The sequence below is a fragment of the Lithobates pipiens genome, unplaced genomic scaffold (assembly GCF_037356315.1).
Source record: "Lithobates pipiens isolate NorthernLeopardFrog02 unplaced genomic scaffold, aLitPip1_a1.2 Scaffold_28, whole genome shotgun sequence".
Taxonomy (NCBI): domain Eukaryota; kingdom Metazoa; phylum Chordata; class Amphibia; order Anura; family Ranidae; genus Lithobates; species Lithobates pipiens.
In genome coordinates this window covers 171,205,369-171,227,349 of record NW_027507789.1, presented here as the reverse complement: position 1 = coordinate 171,227,349, position 21,981 = coordinate 171,205,369, and the positions used below count along the sequence as shown (strand labels likewise).

At 40.9% G+C, this 21,981-nt stretch overlaps 1 protein-coding gene across 1 annotated transcript in view; it reads left to right on the top strand.

Moving 5' to 3' along the window:
* LOC143935805 (keratin, type I cytoskeletal 19-like) overlaps positions 1–20,314 on the top strand; it is a 29,538-nt gene extending 9,224 nt beyond the window's left edge. The window contains exons 2-7 of the mRNA XM_077459915.1: positions 2,197–2,279; positions 4,792–4,948; positions 8,447–8,608; positions 11,318–11,443; positions 14,532–14,752; positions 16,120–20,314. Coding sequence (XP_077316041.1) covers positions 2,197–2,279; positions 4,792–4,948; positions 8,447–8,608; positions 11,318–11,443; positions 14,532–14,752; positions 16,120–16,162 — 792 coding nt within the window. The 3' untranslated portion in view covers positions 16,163–20,314. The remainder of the gene's footprint in view (positions 1–2,196; positions 2,280–4,791; positions 4,949–8,446; positions 8,609–11,317; positions 11,444–14,531; positions 14,753–16,119) is intronic.
* The last annotated feature ends 1,667 nt before the right edge of the window (positions 20,315–21,981 follow it).

Sequence of the window (21,981 nt, the reverse complement as noted above, 5' to 3'; positions counted from 1 at the left end):
ACTGGATTCCCAAAGCTTTGGAAATGGCTTTATAACCCTTTCCAGACTGATAGATCTCAATTACTTTCTTTCTCAATTGTTCCTGAATTTCTTTGGGTCTCCGCATGATGTGTAGCTTTTAAGGATCTTCTGGTGGACCTTACTGTGTCAAGCAGCTCCTATTTAAGTGATGCCTTGATTGTGAACAGGTGTGGCAATAATCAGGCCTGGGTGTGGCTAGAGAAATTGAACTCAGGTGTGGACAACCACAGTTATAGTATGTTTTAACAAGGGGGGCAATCACTTTTTCACACAGGGCCATGATGGTTTGGATTATTTTTCACCTTTAATAATAAAAACCTTCATTTACAAATTGCATTTTGTGTTTACTTGTGTTGTCCTTGACTATTGTTTAAATTGGTTTGATGTTCCGAAACACTTAAGTGTGACAAACATGCAAAGGAACAGGAAATGAGGAAGGGGGCAAACACTTTTTCACACCACTGTACATGTAAGCCCTTATGCCTGCCCGTGCCATTCTGTCGACGTACATCGCCGTGCGGCGGTCGGCAAGTGGTTAAACTATATACATTCAACATGAATGACAAAGATTTGACAAAGCAGCGAAAAACATACAAACGTCGAATCTTTGGCTTATGGTGTCTGTTAAAAGTTCTAAGAAGATTCGACGGAGCAGCTAAACTATACAGAGTCATACAGTTTAGCTGCTCTGTTGAATCTTCTTTGAACATTCGACAGACACCATAAGCCTTCAATGACAGATTCGACCTTAATTCATTTGGATTTTTGGACGATTTGTTAACGAAAAACAAAATAAATAAACACGAATTTCGGGAGTAACTAAATGAATGTATTTTCCGGACGAAAACTAAATTCCAAAACAAAATATTTCAGTGTGCCCATGTCTATTGCTAAGCTACAGTGAGATAAATTTCCCCCCGGCTGTTCATCAAGTATGAATAATGCATACCTTCAATAGATTTTGGCATGTAAGTATGCAATACATATAAATCCAGAGGTTTGTCTATAAATATTGTGACAGTGTGAGGTCCTACCACTGTGTAAATGCAGGTAGAAAGTACACAGGGTTTTCACCAATGCAGAATGTGGGGTTCCAGAATGTTCATGCTGAGTGGAGAAAGGTGGGTTTTCAGCTTTCTCCAGGTGTTGATATTCCCGAATTGGTTCCGGAGTCCAGAGGCTTCAAAGCATTGTGGGATGGAGCTAGCCTCTAGCCCAGTGTCTGGGTTTTGACAGAGACTAGCAGGGTGTGTGTACAGGTGCACACAGTCTTTATAATAATAGTGTGTCAAAAATAACAGCGCCACAAAAATGTGCTTCAATGGACAGCTGCTACTCAAATTATTGCGGAAAACAATAAAAGAAAAAAATATATGGTGATAAGAGTAACGCTAATCTTCACTTAAACTTAGAAAACTACAATATATATTAGTGAAAAATCAAAAACGTGTATATATATATATATACATATATACATATATATACATCATCTTCAAACGATCACCAGTTACCGTTTTACGGTCAAATTCCCCTTACACAGGTCACAGCGAATCATAGGGAAAACAAAACAGAAGGAAGGAGGCTCCCATAGCATAAAACCATCTCACGGGTAAGTTAAAAATTTTCTCTGTAATCGACTCACATTTGAAGAGTGGCTGCCCGGCACTAGGGAGTGTCGCGCTCAGCTAACAATAGCAGCTCACCTCTGGACCTGTAATAGATCACAAGCGTGAGCCGACACATGTAATGTCAAACAGTGCCCTTGCCCCACCCTACGTGTGTTTCGTCGTATGACGTCATGCTGGGTCACGCTTGTGAGTTACTGAGTTAATTTCCCCAATATCACTTTACATATACAGTATATTTGTAGTTTTTGCACTGATAGAACACAGCATAAAATATTATGTAGTCCTTCAAACATACTATCTCTATGCCTGTATTTGATGCATACAAAAGCACAGTGAAGCTATTTATTCCAATCCTGTACTTATGAATGTATATATAGTGTGGAGTTCTCCTTTCCAGACTACTCCAGTTAATACATACTGTACATCTTTTTACCCCCTGCCCAGTTGCCACCATGTAAACTCCATGAACATAAACATTCATAAGTACATTTGTTTTTAGAGTCTGGAAGGGCCCTTGTGTTAATCTTAGATTATTTTTCTCTTCCAGATACTGCTGGTTACAGAAAATATAGCCAGCCATGAAAAAGAGATCAGCAATAACCACATTGTGGCTGATGAATTTAGAAAGAAGTAAGTTGTTTATCCCTTACACCCTTACACCTTTCATTTCATATCTGAAGAGCTATAGCAAAACTTTCTCTAGCAGTCATAGGAGACTCTGATTCCTGCATATAAAGTACTTTCTAACGTGTTTTCGAGCAACTTGGGACCCTTAAAACATGGACGGCCTGATATGCAAATTTCAACCTTACTTTCAAAAGCTAATGGCTAGGAGGACTGGGAAGTTTTAGCCCTGGAGGGCAAGCATTACCCACTGGCCCCCTTTTTTTTAAAGTGGTTGTAAACCTCAGACATGAAATATGAACAAAACATATCCCTCTATAGTGTGTCCTCTGCTATCAGTATGAGTCTTTTCTGACAAGTTTTCCTGACACTAAGAAAGAAATGGTGACAGCAGTTGGACCTCAGCTCTGTTCCTGTGTACTGTAGGGGGTCCCGTCCCTTCCCTTCCCTTCCCTTCCCTTCCCTTCCCTTCCCTTCCCTTCCCTTCCCTTCCCTTCCCTTCCCTTCCCTTCCCTTCCCTTCCCTTCCCTTCCCTTCCCTTCCCTTCCCTTCCCTTCCCTTCCCTTCCCTTCCCTTCCCTTCCCTTCCCTTCCCTTCCCTTCCCCTCTTAGAGCTCTCCTCCCTGATGTAACTTCAGCTCTCAGCCCCCTACTTTTCAGAGCTGAGAGGTCCTGTGTAAATTTAGCACTTTGGATGGACGTAGGGCAAAGGCAGCTGTAGATAAACAGGTATAACTTATATAGAAGGATTTGTTTAATCTCTGTATATTACCCGAGGCCAGTCATTTCACTGGGTATAGGTAAGGGTTTACAACCACTTTAAGGACTGTTTCCTGTGGGCAGTATGGAGTATATACCAAAATAATGGATCATACAGGAAGAATAGTAAATAATCAATTCCTTTTATGAGCCGAAAGAGATGTTTGCTGTTCTGTGAAACTGTCAAAATTTCACCTAAATAAAATGCTATCATCACAAATAATTATTATCGTTCAGCTTCCTTTAACAAAGAAACACGACACAGTCACAACACATTGTCCAAAACCGTTAGACTCCATGCAATTTTAAACAAAGGTCCTTTATCCAAGAACCTGTACAGAGCAGCAGTAAAATTGCTGCATCAAAAAATAAAATAAAAATAGCACACCAGTGTTATTTGTCATACGATTTGACAGTTCCAAATCTCATGACAAGTCACACCCAATTGCCGGCAATGGAACTGTTCAAATCACTGCGACTCACGTCGCAGCAACTTTGAAAAAGTTTTAGTGTGACTTCATAGACTTCTGTTAAATGAAGTCGCAAGCCACACTGAAATGGGAGGTGTAAATCGCACTGATTTGCGGATTTAAAATCATGCTGAAGTAGCGCAATTTCAAAGACGCACTGGTGTGAACCAGGGCTTAAAGTCAAAATTTACAATTGGTTTCTTAATCTGTGTTTGGACTGCCATAAAAAATAATGTTCCTGAGTCCCCTATATACACGCCTCTGTCCTACAATGGGGTCCTAATAAGTTTCAAGGGCTGCTGCCTAATTTAATTTTCCATCTGTATGCCATGGCAATTAACCATATCTACATGAGACAAAGGTTCTGATTGGCTGCCACTGAAGATGGCAGTTGGGGGGTCATCCAGGGGTTCCAATTGTCAGACCACTGTTCTCCTGATGATGCCTACAGAGGCTGCAGAGGAACAAATTTCCTCTCATCCTACATTGCTTGTGTACAGTGGTCAGCATCAGAGCTCCACCTACAGAGGGGAGGGTAAACTGAACCTGCTTACAGGCTCACTTTGTAGGTGTGATGACTCACTAATAGATTGTGGCCCCTTTTCTGGACTTTGTGTCCTCTCTATTCAGCTGCCTTAAATAAATACTGATAATATCTTTTTCATCACTCTCATTTTTAAAAATAAATAGATAGCTTCCCATACAATTCAATGTGATGCATAAACTCCTGAAGAAGCCTGAAAACGTTTGATGAAACATGTCGAGACTGACGTATCTATTGTAACATGGAATATGTAAACTATGTGTGTTACATTTAAAAAAAATATTTGTGTATTAGGGCCGGTTCACACTGCGACGCGAGGCGAGGCGACACGGCTCGCCTCGCCTCGCTCCCGCAAGTCGCCCCCATTCAGTGCTATGGAACCGTTCTGAGAGGAGCGACTCGAGTCGCTCCGACTCAGAAAAAAGGTTCCTGTACTACTTCGGGGCGACTTCGGGGGCGACTTGCATTGACTTCTATGCAGAAGTCCTCTGCAAGTCGCCGCTGAGGTCCGTGCAGGTCGCGGCGAGGCAAGTCGGAGACGCCTCGCCGCGCATCGCTGTGTGAACCGGCCCTTAATCAGCCTATTAAAAATCACCATTCCTTTGCTCTATATACTTACCTTGTATCTAGATAGGTAATTCAATAATTTCACTCCTTTATTTAGCAAAATATTCACTGTCAGAGGTATGAACTTTTACACTTCGGTTACTAAAAATGATAATCTTATGTTTCTTTTTGTGTTGAAGGCAAGCAATGGATTTTCATATGAGGACAGTTGTTGAGAAGGATCTGAGTGAACACATTTCCATACTTGAAACCATTAACATGGAAAGACAGAATCTCAGCTCACATATACAACACCTTGAGGAAGAGATGCAACATCTAAAGAAAACCAGTGAAGAGGTTAGAAGGCAAATTTGGGGAAAATGATGACTTATAACACTCACTTTTTCACCACGAAATAGCGTGTGCGTGTTATACGCCAATACAAAAATTTAAGTTTTTTCCTGAAACTTCCCTCTTAAAATGAATGTGTGTGTTATAAACCTGTGCGTGTTATACGCCGATAAATACGGTATGTAAATGATGGTGACAAGGGCAAGTCCCATCAAAGTCATAGTTGGAGTAGTGATAATGATGTCAAACAATGATAATAATACTGATGCTTCTGAGGATAGGTGTCACAATCAATGAATTGAATGTCTGAAAGGACAAGAACAGTGTATCTGTCCAACCAGTCACATTTGTTTTTTCTTCTGCGAATTATTGATGCCTAGGCATGAGCGGTTCGTATATTCAATATTTGGACACATTTTTTGTTATTTGGAGATTCGGCTATATCCGAATACCCGAATTACAAAGTAAACAAATTTTACTGAACGCTCCGAAAAACGTAACGAAATTCGTCCAAATTGTCAGAAATTCAGACTGAAATTAGAATAGAATTTTACATTTAACTCCAGTCAAATTCTCACTACACATATTGCTGAAATCAAAGACTGTGTGTTATTAGAGTACCATTTAGAAATAATGCTGTTTTTGTTAAGCCAAAGGTGTGTTAAAGAACCATTATAATCATTTGATGAAGATTTTTCATCTGTTTGTTCTCTTTGCTGCATTCGAATCGAAAACAATATACCGTTTTCGTTTCGACCGATTTAAAAATGTATCGATTTCATTGTTTCGAATGCAAAAAATCTGTAAATTTGAAGAAAATGTGAAAATTACGAATACGAATTTCGAATACGAATTCTGAAAACAAATTTAACGAATCAACAGAATTTAACAAAACAAAATAACTAGATTAACGACCCAAAACAAAACCAAACTAAACACATTTTTTCGTCCTGCACATGTCTAATGACATCACACCATATCTGCCCTATCACAATTACTGTAATATTGACAAAGACACACAACTGACGACCTTACATTGCACACTCAAAGGAGCATAGCAGTTGAGGACATGCCATCTATGGGTAGCACTAGACATGACAGATCAGGCTAATAAACAACGGTAAAGGGGTAAATCAGTTATGAGATTAAAAGAACAAGAACAGTGTTGTACACTGTTGTATGTTATCTCACTGCACTCTGTACTGTTCATTAGATGATATTGACCACTGCAGTCTGTAAACCTTACTATACATAACACAAATTGTGCTTAAATACATCACATACCGCAGACCACTGTGGGCTGATTTCTATTTTTCTTTTTATTACATAGTCTGGACTTTCATGCTATATATTACATACTGCACTTTGTATTACTTAATTACTTAATTCTGACCTTGAACTATGTGTTACAGACTTCTGACCTCTAAACTCTGCATAACTTACCCTGGACCCCTGCACTCTGTGTTACTTATTATTGACCCCTGCACAGTGCATTACATATTACTGACCTCTGAACTATATGTTACTTACTCCTCCTCCTTGCGCTGTGGGTTACATACTCCTGACCTCTGCACTCTGTATTACGTTCTATTGAATGTTGCATTACATACTTCAGACCTCTAAACACAGCATTACTTAATACCAACCTCTGAATTCTGTATTACTTAATGCTGACCCCTTCAGTCTGTGTTACCTACTACTGATTTCTAAACTCTGAATTACCTATTTCAGGCCTCCTAACTCTGCTTTACTTACTATTGACCCAAAACGTATTCAAAGCTTCCTTACTTATTAATGCCTTGCTGGGTTATTACCTAGAAAAAGAGCTGCACCCTTTTCCTTGTTTTTCAGGTAGATCTCAGCCTCCCCATGAGAGGCCTTCCCCTGGTATACAGAGGTTATTTAAAGAAAACAAAAAGATTGGGCAGTGGATCTTTAAATCTAGAGTTGAGCTAACATTTAAAGTGGTGTTCCGGACATTTTTTTTTTTAAGTCAGCAGCTACAAACACTGTAGCTGCTGACTTTTAATAAGGACACTTACCTGTCCTGTGAGCCCACAATGTCGGCCCCCCAAGGCCGATCCGTCCATCGGATCGGCTGCCGGAGCCGCCATCCTAATTAAGGGAAACAGGCAGTGGAGCCTTGCGGCTTCACTGCCCGTTTCCTACTGTTCATTCGCGAGCCGCACGATGCTTTGTGAATGGCCCCGTTGTTTCCTGGGACACACAGAAGAAGACAACCGGACCGCTCGCCAAGGAGGAGGAATTGAATAAACAGCACAGCGGAATAGGAAGAGGCAGATTAGGAAGACTGCCTAGCAACAGGGTTTTCTGGTGAGTAAAAAAAAATTATTTTCAAATGTTTTTTTTTATTTATTTTTTAATAATCTTAATGTATTTTAGGGTGACCCTCCACTTTAAAGCAGAACTGCACTGCATCTGAGCACCACAAACCAAAGATGCTATTTAATTCATTTTTAATATGCAAAACAACCCCCCTAGGCTTTCTGGCTGTGGCCATCTTGAGTAAGGGCAAATGATTCATGTAACATTTACTTCCTGGAATCCCTTTGCTCTTAGCATATGCATGCAGGCAGGAGGGTGTGCTTAGCGGAGAAAACCCCTCTTCCCCTCCTGAAGACTCCTAGGATGTATGACATAATTTGCCTAGGCATGGGAAGCAGGAAGTAACTGAAGAAATGTAAAAAAAAAGGTTCAAAACAAGCAAATATAATATACTTTCCTATGTACATACTAAGGCTTGCAGTATAAGGATTCAAAATAGTCAATGTTGACTGAGAGAGTCAAGTTCGACTTTTAGGCCGCGTACACACGAGAGGATTGTCCGTCCAACTTAGTCAATCCGCTCGTGTGTGGGCTTCAGCTGACTTTTTCAGCGGACAGTCTGGCGGACTAAGTCTTTCGGAATTTCCGTAATTTTGTCCGTCCAAACTTGGTTTCAGCGGACAGTCCGCTCGTGAGTAGGCAAGTTGGACGGACTAAGTATGGCGCATGCTCAGAAAGGATTTACACGGCGAAAGGTTGCATTGCAGTGTATTGGACGTCGTATTTCTAGTCCCGTCGTACGTGCTGTACACGTCATCGTGCAAGCTTTCAGCGGACTGTCTGTTCGTCGTGTGTGGTCAAGTCCGTTCATTCAAAAGTTGGACGGACTGTCTGTCGGATTGTCTGACGAACTTAGTTGGGCAGACAATCCGCCCGTGTGTACGCGGCCTAAGCTGTTACTATAGAAGACGCAATTGTTGGAGGCTTTTGCTGTTACATTGTAGCACTTGATAAGTGCAGTGGCTTGTACAGTGGGGAAACCATTCTTCATATGGGCAGGTTGTAAAGTGTTAGATGCCTTTGAAGCTTTCCATAGAGCAATATAATGCCTACAACATTTTTACTTTTATTTGTGTACAATTTGTATTTCTATAACAACTGTTTCTTCCCTCAGATTAAATTAATAAGATATATATTATATTTATTATTTTTTTCTAGGAAATAGTAAGCCTTCAAGCCCAGTTGGGAACCAAAGTCAATGTTGAAGTTGAGATGGCTCCTTCTATAGATCTGAATAAAGCCTTATCTGATATTCGGATGGAATACGAAGCACTCATGGAGAGAAATCTCAGTGATATTGAAAGCAGGTTCATTGAGATGGTAAACATATAAGTTTAATGACGTGCTATATTGTTGCACATCAACAAATAAGCAAAGTAAGACATTCACTTTATAGCAAGTGGAGTAATTGCCATGTACATATCATTTCACCATTCTGCTACTTTAATCTTCCTCTCCCCATCCTCTCAAAATACAGCACTTGGTGCTTATTGGGGCTAGGTTAAAATCCTTGTTAGTCCATCTGTGTGCCATTAGGGGGATTTCTCTCGACTTCCTGTCCCATGGATACAAGAGGAAGGGAGGGAATATGTCTTCAAAATGAGGAAAGTCCTAACAGTTAACAAATGTCCTCAATAAAAGAATTCCCCCTCTATACCCATTCTAGTGAAAACTTAAAACTTTGGACTTTCATTCACTTTTTGTCCTCGAACAAGAGGATTTCACCTTTATTCCTGTTCCGGTGACTACAGAAATAACTGATAACTGTGTTGTAGAATTAAGTACATTGAGGACCGATCAGTCTACTGCCCTGTACACACGGTCAGACATTCCGATGACAAAACCAGTTGGATTTTTTTCCAACGGATTTTGGTCCAAACTTGTCTTGCATACACACAGTCGCTCAAAGTTGTCGGAAAATATGATTGTTCTGAACGCGGTTACGTAGAGCACGTACAACGGGACTATAAATGAGCCAGTAGCCAATAGCTTTTTGTCTGTCTAAATTGTCTACACACGATCGGAATTGAAACGATCGGATTTTGTTGTCGGAAAATTTTAGATCCAGCTCTCAAACTTTGTGTGTCGGAAATTCCGACGGAAAAAGTCAGATGGAGCCCACACATGATCCGATCGCACATTTTCCGTCGGAAAGTCCGACCGTGTGTACAGGGAATTAGCCAGCCTTTCTCTCCTTTTTTACCCCAGAGCAATCCTTGAAGGAATTTCCAGGTCCCAGGGAACCCCTACTAAGATTAGTTCATTGGGGATCATTGAAAAAAATGCCCCTATTACAGTGGTGGGCAGAATGTCACCTTTGCAGTCATGCCATGTGGTGTTGCACTTGGAAGTATTTAGGCACCATCAGATGGGTGGTGAGTAAGCCACAGCTCAAGGAAACCCTAGCCACCTCTGGAGAAATGCTAGGGTTCCATTAAAAACTAGTTGAGAATGGCTGCTCTAAGCCTTCCACCTAGTCCTACTGCAGAAAAGTGCAAAGACTAAGCGGAGATTTGTGCTTCTATACAATGGCTATTTACGAGAGGTCAGGGGCAAGGGAGGAAGTGCATAGGGAAATATATATGCCAGGAACTGGACAACAGTATTTTTCTGCAAAGATTATTAAGAGAGATTGAGTATATTCTGTAACCTGTATTGAGTAAAGGCCAGCAGTCCTCTCCTGCAGGGGACACAGGAGATCAGCACACCCAGAAATGTTGATTTACTTGCAGACTTCAGATAAATCTTTCTACTGTATGAAATGGCAATCTGACACCATGAGCAGTGGGAAAGGTAAGTATTGGCTTGCAAATTTTGCAGGTACAGGTTCTTCTGCAACTTTTGTCTAATGATAGGGTCCCTTTGCAGTGTGTACAAATAGACACATTATAATTACTCGTTCTCGAGTGCCTCAGCTAAGTACAGTGTATCAGTGCAACAACTGTTGGTGCTGAAATAGCCACTAATACTAGCAGTTCTGCACAGATCAGGACCTTAGCTGTCAAACTTATAGCAGATCCCAGCAGCAATATTCATGGGAAGGTGCTCAGAGGGGAAACAATCTAGGACTAAGATGTTCTAGATCAGTGGTGGTCAACTAGAAAATTATAGAGTGTCTCAAGCCCCCAACTTTTACAGGAGTGCACACAATTGCAGGACATTTTCACACATCAAAGCTAAAAGATCTTGGCCCTGCTGCACATGGAAGAAGTTGTAAGAGTACAATAACATCCAGAATTTGTGTCATTGGCCACATTAATAACCTCCAGCATTGGTGTCATTGGCCAGATTAATGACCCCCAGAATTGGTGTCTTTAGCCACAATAATAACTCAAAGAATTGGTATTATTAATGCTTACATTAACTAATGTTGGTGGTCTCTGCTAGTGAAAGTTAACCACTCATCCTCCCCTGCATTGGTGTGGTCAGTGGGAGTGAGATTTTACCCCACCCCTCTGCATTGGTGGTTGATCAGAGGCAGTGAAACTTAACTTCACCCTACCTGCATTGACAGTCAGTGGCAGTGAAAGTTAAACCCCTTGCCCCCACATTGGTGGTCATGCTCATATTCCCCTCCCTCTTTGAATTGTTGGCCATGGGAGTGAAAGTTAACCACCTATATGGCAGTGAAAGTGTTAAGCTCCTACCTTCCCTGTATTGGAGGTCATGGCAATAATAGTTAACCCTTGCCCCTCGGGATCATGGCACTGAAAGGCTTGACCCCCACCCCATTGTTGATCAATTACCCAACACATGCAGCGATAACACCATCCACAGTACAGTCTCTTTTTCAGTACTGGGAGCTGAAACATAGATGCAGTTCCAGTGCTTGGCACTGCCACTCTGGGTGCCAAAACAGACCATGGACCACATCTAGCCCAGATGCTGAGTGTTGGGCACCAGGGTCATTTATCCTTACCAATTAATTAAGTCTATTGATTGCCTAAACAGATCTTTCCTAATGTATTTCTCTTACTCAATATCACCATGTACTTGTAATTTTCTTACTTAAAATTCTATACTTTGCAGACCTCTGAATTGAATAATCAGATGTCCAGTGGTATTGAACAACTGCAGCAGTTTAGTAATGAGACCATTGATCTAAAATTGCTGAAGGAAACTTTGGAGGCTGAACTCAGCGCACAAATGGCCATGGTAAGTCTTAGGCAAGGAATTGTCAAATTAATGGTGTGTGGGACTGGTTACTCACCTAGGAGTCATGTACTAATTAAAATAAAAAAAGTTAAAAAATGTAGGTTTGCAGGGAACATCCCGTTTAGTAATGCTTAGTGAAACATTAAGGGATGACCTACAGTACCTGCTTGTGGAGGTGTGCATAAGTACAATGTATACAATGTACTAAAGAAAAAGTGTAATTTACAACCTGCTGGTAAATGACATTTTCCTAACTGCTTGTTTATTTGTTTTTGTTTTTTTTTTCAAAAACTGTAAGGGGAACCCCCCAAAAGACATACCAGACCTTAAAAAAAAGAAAGAGACTGTCAGGGAAATGTCATATATCGGACACAGCTGATAATAGCTTTTTTTTTCTTGCCAAATGTTTCTTTTACTGTAGTATATCCTACAAAACAAAGGAAAAGAAAATGGGGTCCCCCCAAAAAATCTACACCAGAACACATATCCTTGATAAGGGTATTTTATAGATTTGAGGATTTTATGGAGAAGTCCATTCAAAAAAGAGTTTTGGATCTCCTCAAAAAACTATGTCAGAGCCTTTGAGTCTGTTATTGGTATGGCAGACAAAAATACATAAAAAAAATGACATGCCCTTCCTCCAATATAAATTTATGGGCAATCACTTTGTCCAGTGATGATGATCCTTGTCAATCACAATGAATGATGCCAGCCGACTGGCCAAAATAAAGACCACACTGGGATCATGATCGATTGTGACAACTGCGCAAGCTCAATAACATCAGGTGAGTTGGAAACAGAACGGTTGACTTGCTAAAATTGGAGTTTGCAAAATCTGGTGTAGTTGTGCATGGTAGCCAATCACCTTCTACCTTCAGCTTGTTCAATTAAGCTTTGACAAAAAACCTGGAAGCTGATTGGTTGCCATGCAGAGCTGCACCAGATTTTGCACTCTTCAGCTGTAGTAAATCAACCCCAGAGGCAGATATGGTGCCTGCTGTCATTGACCACATATAGTCATGATTATATTTGGTCAGTGATGTCAGGCACCACCCCATCCCTATGTTTTACATTCAGCTTTGAATCCCTAACTCCCTAACAACAGGGCCGGACTGACCTACCGGGATAGTGGGAAATTTGCCAGTAGGCCAGCAAGGCCGCCCAACCTGGGGCCGCTTTGAGGGCAGCAGCACCCGTAAAAAATATGGCTGCGGGCCCAGGCCGACATGTCAACTGCACATGTGCTGCCCCCACTGTTCCAAAGCTAGCCGGATTCTGGAAAGCATGTACACGCAAATGCAAATCCTTACATTTATGTATGTAGCTGTTCGTCTGGAGTTCAGCTTTAAACATTCCTAGGTTCCTATGACTTTATAATCATGGATGTCACACCATTTCCTCAAACTCAATCTTTCTAAAACTGAGCTCATAATTTTTCCTCCAGCCCGTGCCCCTCCCCCTGACTTCTCCATCAAGATCAATAATACAACCATAAGTCCTTCCCCTCATGCCAAGGTACTAAGTGTAATCCTAGACTCTGACTTGTCCTTTCAGCCCCAAATACAATCAGTGTCCAAACCATCCAAACTTCACCTCCGAAACATCTCAAAAACACACCACTTTCTAGCGGTTGAGACCACTAAGCAACCTATTCACTCCCTTGTTATTTCTCACCTTATCTACTGTAACTTCCTCCTCAGGGGTCTACCTCTCCGCAAGCTATCCCCTCTTCAGTCTATAATGATCTCTGCCAATCTCTCCACTTGCTTCCCATTGCCCAACTAATAAAATTTAAAACACTAACAATAAGATACAAAGTCATTCACAATTCTGCCTCGAGCTACATCACCAATCTTAATTCTAAATATCACCCAAACCGTCCTCTCCACTCCTTCTAGAACCTTCTGCTCTCTAGCTCTTTAGTCTCATCCTCCCACGCTCGTCTCCAGGACTTCTCTAGAGCCTCTCCCATCCTCTATAACTCACTACCCCATTCTGTCTAGCTATCTCCTACTCTGTCCACTTTTAGGCGATCCCTGAAAACTCATCTCTTCAGGGTGGCCTATCCTGCCTCCAGCTAACAACCAAATCTTTTACTCCCCGCATCAGTTCATCCCTCACAGTCCCTACCTTTTGTTTCACCAGCCCCTCCCTCTCAGATTGTAAGCTTGGAGGAGCAGGGCTCCTCTAACCCCTTTTTTTGAATTGTACTGTTGGTGCAGTGTCTCCCTACATTGCAAAGGGGTACGCAATCTGTTGTCGCTATATACATCCTGTATAATAATAATATAATAATAATATGCAATATGAGTTCTGTGCAATCTCCTGCATGCAGTACACACCTCTATAAAGGATGGGTACGAGGATAGTAAGAGTTTACTTCCTGAAGCTTGTGCTTTGTACCATTCAAACTTCCAAGGCAGGTTTGACTCTGATTGGTGGCTGAGAGAAATTGCTAAACACCGTCATTTTATTTTTTCAACAGTGGTTCTGTGTGTGTAATGCCGCATACACACGATCGAATTGTCCGGTGAACTTAGTCCGCCAGACCACAGTACGCCGGACAATTCGATTGTGTGTGGGCTCCAGCTGACTTTTTCATCTTAAAGTCCGGCGGACATAGAAAGTAGTTTTGACTCAAATTTGCTTGGCTTGGCTTTCAGCGGACAATCCGTTCGTCAGTGTGCTAGTCCGGCAGACTAAGAATGACGCATGATTTGACGCAAGTACGAGAAGGAAGCTATTGGCTACTGGCTATTGAACTTCCTTTTTCTAGTCCCGTTGTACGTGCTGTACATCATCGTTGATTGTTTGCCGGACCAAGTCTGCCGGACAATTCGATCGTGTGTACGCGGCATTAGACACAGCAAGGAGGGAGTTCTAGCATCATCAGTAGGTATGATCTAGGATCACCAAATTGCAGACGAAAGGGAGAGGGTTGGAGTGGTAAAGTAGAGGAGTATCAAAGTCACAAAATTTACTTCTTAGGGATAAGGCTGCTCTTCTTAAAATGTGATGTTTTTATTTTGATTGAGGATTCTCTTTTGACATGTTTTACATATTTTTATACACTTTTGGTGTGCTTTAGGCATCAGTTTACAATTCCAATTTGATGGAGATTAATGGAGATTATAATTCCCAACTCAGACAACTGCAAAATATTCTAGAGATTGTTGAACATCAGGTTGAAGAAATCCAATCAAAATTTAATCAATTATCTGATGAGTATGGAATCCATGAAAATATGAAGAACTACCTTGAGAATGAAATAGCCAAATACAATGAGCTTCTTGATTTACAGACCATAGAGTACGTATAACAGCCAAGTGATCCTCTGTAATGTACAGTATTACAATTTGTACAGCTATGTGTGGTATCAATAGGGTTTCCAGGATATTTATGGGTCCCTTTACTTCTCACTTTTGAAAAGATTGTCCCACAAATCAAGTGCTTAATGACTATTAGTTGTACAGTACTTAAACAGCCAGTTGGAGGACTCCCTGTTCTAACTGGATGTTTAAAACATCATTTTCTACAGTGCACACATGCATAGTTTTATATATATATATATATATATATATATATATATATATATATATATATATATATATATATATATATATATATATATATATATATATATATATTCAGTAATGTGATAGTTTGCATGACAATTACTAGATTGTGCAATAGTGTACCCAAATAGAGGTCCCTTGCTGGGCACCACCACAATTCATCGAACACCATGTATTTTTTTTTAGTATGTTCACTGATTGGACAAGGTGGAGAACAGAGGTGGTAATGTCACAATCTCCACCTCATCCAGTTAGAGAACACCTTGTATTGATTGCAAAAAATACAAGGCCTTCGGTGAATGGCGTTTGTTTTGAGTGAGTTAGCCACTGTAGTCAATTGGGCAGTGGTTCACATAGGACCTGAGCAGGACCTGTAAAATCATGGCTATCACTCTAGCAGCACCCACGACTACAGTGATTTCCAGTTTCTCTAGTGGTCTATCCAGCAATGGGGGAAACTCCATAAGGGTGCAGGGGCGCCACCCCCCTAATCCATGTGCCCAGCCCCTAATCTACATGTAGGGTACTGGACGCATGGATTTCAATGGGTTTTTGTTTTTTAAGCACATGATTAGAGCCTGATGCTCTAATTGGCTTCAAAAAAGGGTGGGCTCGAGGCACAAAACATTGTGCCCTGAGCCCACCAAATTAGCATTTGCTATTGTCTTCCTGCTTATCCTCCCAAACAATCGGGTAGCAAGTCTTAAGCTGAGAGGCAGAAGTGACCATATTGATTGCCGAGGAGGAAAGGCAGGGGGGAAGCCACCGAGGAGGAGATGCAGGGGAAAGCCACCAAAGCTGCCCATGACCTAGCTTGGGTAAGTGCGGGATGGTGGGCGGACGGACGGACGGGCGACTTAGGGGGATGTTTTTTTGTTTGCCGCCCCCCCCCCCCCAAAATGGAGCACCAGCCACCACTGCTATCTGGTATGAATAATGCATGCTTACATTGTGGCAAGTTAGATCAATGTAAGTATGCAATACAATCAATTCCTGGAGTCTAGCTTTAAAGCTTGTAAATGGATTATTTCTCGTGTTGTTCTTCTAAAACTACCATGCATTTGACCACTGGTGTTGACACAAATATCTGCTTTATTCTAGGCATTCTTTCTGGTCTACTGGAGAAGTTGTTCACCAGATCTGATGTCGAGAAGGTGCACCTGTTGGACTTCCACATCTCACATCTAAGGCTTGTTCTTCCAATCCTCACTTGTCTTTCCTAAATATATACAAGGGTTCAGAAGGTGATATATATAGTTGAAGAAACAGGTTTCATTCATGGGTATGTGAGTGAAAGCGTTGTTCCACAACTCAGCCTCTGGTCACTTAGATTATGGTGAACGTACATGACTACTTTACAAAATTTTCTCTTGGAGAATATACACTTCCTCTGTTATACAGTATAACCTCTGGAATTCTGTTGACTGATGTCAACCTTAGGCAGTGGATGGCCCTGAAAATTCTTTCTAGTGAAATGGAATGAAAGGGATGGGAATGGATGTCAATCTGAACATGTGAAAGACTTTTGGTTAGAGTTTGATGAAAAAAAGTCTGACTGGCTACCACACCTATAAAGAATTTTCTGCCACTCAGAAGGAAGTTAACAATTGCTGTGTGAAACAATTTAACTGTAAACCTCTATATCCCCTGGGAACTCTGACCAAGGCAGGTCAAGTTCTCTTGTTGATAAAGCACCCCTTGTACACTAGCTGTGGTGTGCTACAGGATCTAAATGTGTACATAAGATTTTCATGTGTACATTAGTTTATGACTATCGGATTGTGTATACTGTATATAATTCCAGATTATAATGTATATATTAGTTTGCAGAAAGTGATTCCAGTAGTGTTGGTAAAATTATATTCTTATTATAGTATTTTTTTCTTTTTTACTTTATGAATTTGCCAAAACAAATGACCTATTCCAATACTGAAAGGGACTAAAAATCACCCCTGTCAATTATAGCAAATCATTCTATGTTTATTTATATTATATGTTCAAACTTTTGTTAGACCATATGACACTAATTTGCATATACTGGCTTCAATTCCAATTCCAGATATGATTTTTGTAGGCTGTGATAATTTATACTACTTAGATTCAGGTTCAGTAGCCCAGAAGAACCCAAACCGGAAATGCTCTCAAGTCTACTGACAGTGGGCAATGTTTTCATTAGCCAGAATGGAAAAACTCTAGTTTACCACATTGAGGGGGGATTTTTAAGCAAGCTTGGACCTGTTCCTTACTGATGACTTACATAAGCTGGCCAGTTCCTATCACCCCTTCTTTTTGCCTTCCATTATTATTTAACCTTGATCAGAATGGTTGAATCTATTCACAAGGAGTGTAGAAATTATATTATACCGAGACCAGGGGTCTCAAACTTTCTAAACAAAGGGCCAGTTTACTGTGTTAGACTTTAAGTGGGCTGGACTGTGGCCAATGGGAGTAGAAATTATCCTGGCATCAGTGATATTATACAGTGTTCCATCATTGGCATTGGGGGAAGAATAGTGTCTCCTCGCCATGGACAGTGCTAGACCAGCTACTTGAATTTCCCCTAGAAAAATAAAACTTCAAAATTTGAAACTTCAAATTTGAGTCAAGAGCAGAAGCTACTCTATTAATGTGAAGACAAAAGGGGAAAAAGAGAAGTGCCTCTATGTGTAAACTGTAATATAGTTTAATAGGCTCATAATTGTAGCAACTCACAATGTAAAACACAGGAAGGCTCATCAATGATAAACCCAATGGCTTGGTCGTCACTGAACAATGGGGGATGCTAAAGGAGAGCGGATATACATCGCTGTCAGGGATGTGGAGACAGCCAATACTGCCTGTCATCAGGGACTGGAATGTTCCATGGACCACACCATCAGCATGATGACATCACTGGGGAGGAGATGTATTTTATCATTGATGAGCATTCCTGTGTTTTACATTATGTGAGTTGTTACAAATATGAGCTTATTAAAATATATTACAACACTACACTACGCTTCTCTTTTTCCCCTTTACTGTATCTTCACATTTACAGAGCAGGCCAACAAGCTGCCATGGCTGCACCCTAGGTGGCTGCCTAGTATGCCTAGCGGTAGCACCACCCTGCCTATCGCTGATGACAATGGGAAGAATAGTTCCCCATTGCTGGTGTCAATGTGAGAAATAGTTCCCCATTGTTGGTGTCAGTGACAAGAATTATGCCCCATTGTTGGTAACAGTGGGAGGAGTGGTGCCCCAAGGGCAAATAATACCAAGCAAAAGGTCACATCTAGCCACAGTTTGGAGACCACTGGCCCAACCATAATTGAACCAAATACTTTAACTTATTTATGGCCAAAAGAGTAGACCAGATCACAGGCAATCACCATACTACATGTGTTTTTAAATCATAAGATCCCAAGTAAACCATGACTCTAATACAAATAAAACTAGGAGGTCTCAGTGGACATAATCTCATATAGGACAGCTCATATCCACGTTATAGTTATTACAACCTTCACACAGAAGTAACATGCACTAGCAACACAACTGAACATATAACAAGAATATACCTAAAAGGGAACTGCTGCCATGGAGATTTAATCATCAATGACACAGAGAGATGGATATTGGTAAGTGAGATGCAGAACCCATTTGAATAGGTTTTGTAAATGTAGTGGATTTAATGACTGAGAGGGAAGATGGCAGTGGAAGAATTAGTCATATCACCATTTTCTATGTATCCCTTTAAGTCTTGTGTTTACATGTTTGGTATTTAAATATGAATGGCTATTTTTACATAGTTATATTAGTCCTGCTTGGACCAATGTTACTATACATATACCATACCTGTGGGATACTTGTAGAAGCTGGACATCACTGTATAAGACGGTACAGTGATCTCCATCAGCTTCCGGGTCCCCTGTTAGTTGGCTGTCCAACTGTTTACTGAACAATAAGCACCATCCAGAGAACTCTCTCAATGTATTTCAAGGAATGCAAATTCTAGCAAGTCTAGGTGTAGATTTTGATAAAATGCAAAGTGTTCCCTGAATGGTACCTGTGACCAGCAGACAACCTCCTGGGTTCATAATGCAGCAGGGCAGCATCTTAGCAAGGAACCTAGAGGCAAGTGGAGATCGCTAAAGTACCTGTTCCTACTATAGTGATTTCCAACTTCCAGGGGAATCCCACAAGTATAGTTAATGCATAGTAAAATTGGTCCAAGCTGGAATTCATCTCTAAAGTATATGTATAACCATTTTTTTTTCTTGGAAGAGTTAATATCTGTATCAATTTATTTTTTGCTCTGTCTCATTAGGAAGATTTTACTTAATTTCCTGTGAAGTGAAATGAAATTTGTACAAGGAAAGAGGAAATCCCCTCTCAGACAGCTGTCACCAAAATAGCTTTCTCTGTTGAAAGAGGAAATCCCCTCTCAGACAGCTGTCACCAAAATTGCTTTCTCTGTTGAAAGATTTGTCACTGCCACTTATTCTGGTGGGACCTCTAAATATTTGTTTCCCATCACTTTCTGACAATGATCAAGAAGACAAATTCAAAATGTTTAGCTACCCCAAAGAGATATAGAGAGCAATACAATTTGACAGGGGTTCTTCCCTACTTTATTCAAAATTTAACAAAAAGTTTAGGTTATACATACACATTAACTGACCGCTAACAATCATGGCTATTTAACAATACAACAGAAACACAAAGATCAGCAGTGTACAAAAAATGTCCAAATGCTAATTTTGGTACCTGCAGAGCTCCCCAACTCTATACTATGCAGGAACAGGAACTAGGGAACCAAACTCTGCAGCACAATTACATTATAGAAAACACAACTCCACTGATTAGGCCCCTTTAGACCAGGCAGAAACATAGAAATATAGGTCGAAGTTCCTGTGTTTCAAGAAACACAGGTCCAAAAATTGATAAGAACTCAACATTTTCTTGGGTCTTTCTTTGATGATAGATGTTGCCAAGGCTACAGTGCAAACAGGACAGCCAGGCTTCCAACATGAGCAAACATTCTCTAAGAAAATAATCTTCGTTGTATCTTATCTTCTTTTTTTGTCTAAAGAAAACAGTGAATTGAAATGAACAAGGTCATACTTAGAAGTTTGCACACTGCACTTTGTGTAGCTATTCATCTCTCTTATTCTTATTATTTTAACGCCAAGCACAGACATTGCACTATGTAAAGGACCATTGAGACACTGAGTTACTAATCCTACCAACTGACAAGAAAGTTTTGTATGCTGATACTTTTTTCCATTTCTGTTCTGTGTGACTTAATTATGTAATAAACTCTTACATAGCAAACTCGTGTTTTGTATATTTATTGATCTTTTGGGGCAAATGAAACCATTTTTTGGCCAGTTGTATTTAACTTTTTTTTTTTTAACATTCGCAAGTACTGTATATAAACTTATTTTTCACATTTTTTTTATTTTTGTATTGTATAAATGAATACAAGTCACATATTTGACACTTTAAGGGCTTGTTAGGCTCTTAATTATTATTATTATTATACAGGATTTATATAGCCCCAACAGTTTGCGCAGCGCTTTACAACATGAGGGCAAACAGTACACTTACAATACAAATCAATACAGGAGGGCTTAGAGGGCCCTGCTCATTAGAGTTTACAATCTAGAAGGGAGTGGAGACAAAAGGTAATAACTGTGGGGGATGAGCTGATGGAGAAAATGAAAATACAGTTGTTAGGTGTGGGTAGGGTAGGCTTCTCTGAAGAGAAGGGTAGGCTTCTAATAAGGAATCACTACCTAATGCTTATCTGTCTAACTAAAAATCCAAACCAAGAGAAAGGGAGAACGTGTTCCTTAACCATCCAGCCCAGGCTTGAAGTCCAGCATGTTAAACCCCCTTCCTATCCTGGTCATTTTTCAGTTTTCAGCATTGTTATACTTTGACTGAATTATTCAGTAATGCACAACTGTACCCACATTAATTTCATATGTATTTTAGACAGACAGAGCTTTCTTTTAGCAGTATTAACCGTTTGCTGCCAAATGTCAAATGACGGAGGTGGCGGTGAGGCTCTTGCTCTGGGTGGACTTCATATGATGGCGCACCCGAACAGCCACTCCCTTGCCTCCACGGGGGGCATGCAGCATGGCGACCGTGGCCGCACTGTGTTACTAGGACAAGGCGCAACCTCGGTCTCTGTTAAGAGAAGCAGCCGCGGCTCTTTAACCATGTGATCGGCTGTGTCTAAACACAGCCGGTCACATGTAAACACGAACATGACAGTTTTTGGCTCTCATCACCTCACACTGACAGAGAGTGTGGCAAGGAGAGCCAATCAGCGGCATCTCCTTGCAGGGGACATCCAGACATGTAATCAGGGCACTTATCACAATACAGTGCCACCAATGCCAGCAATCAGTGTCCACAAATGCCACCAATCAGTACCCATTAGTCAGTGCTGGCTATCAGTGCCGCCTATCAGTGCTCATCAGTGCCACCCATTAATACCCATCAGTGCCGCCCATCAGTGCCACCTATCTGGGCCGGCTATCAGTGCCCATCAGTGCCGCCTACCCGTGCCGCCTATCAGTGCCCACCAGTGCCACCTATCATTGCCCACCAGTGCAACCCAACAATGCTGCCTATCTGTGCTGCCTATCAGTGCCACCTATCCACGCCACCTATTAGTACTTACACACTTCAGTGGCAAAAAGTTTGGCATATTAGTGCCTCCTCATCTGTGATACGTAATCAGTGCCCATAAATTCCACCTCATCAGTGCCCATAAGTGCCACCTCATCTGTGCCCATCAGTGCAGCCTATCAGTGCCCATCAGTGCTACCCCATCAGCACACATCAGTGAAGGAGAAAAATTACCTATTTACAAAATTTACTGACAGAAAAGCTTTTTTCTTTTTCAAAGTTTTTGGTCTTTTTTTATTTTGTAAATAATAAAAAAAACAGCAGTGATTAATTACCACCAAA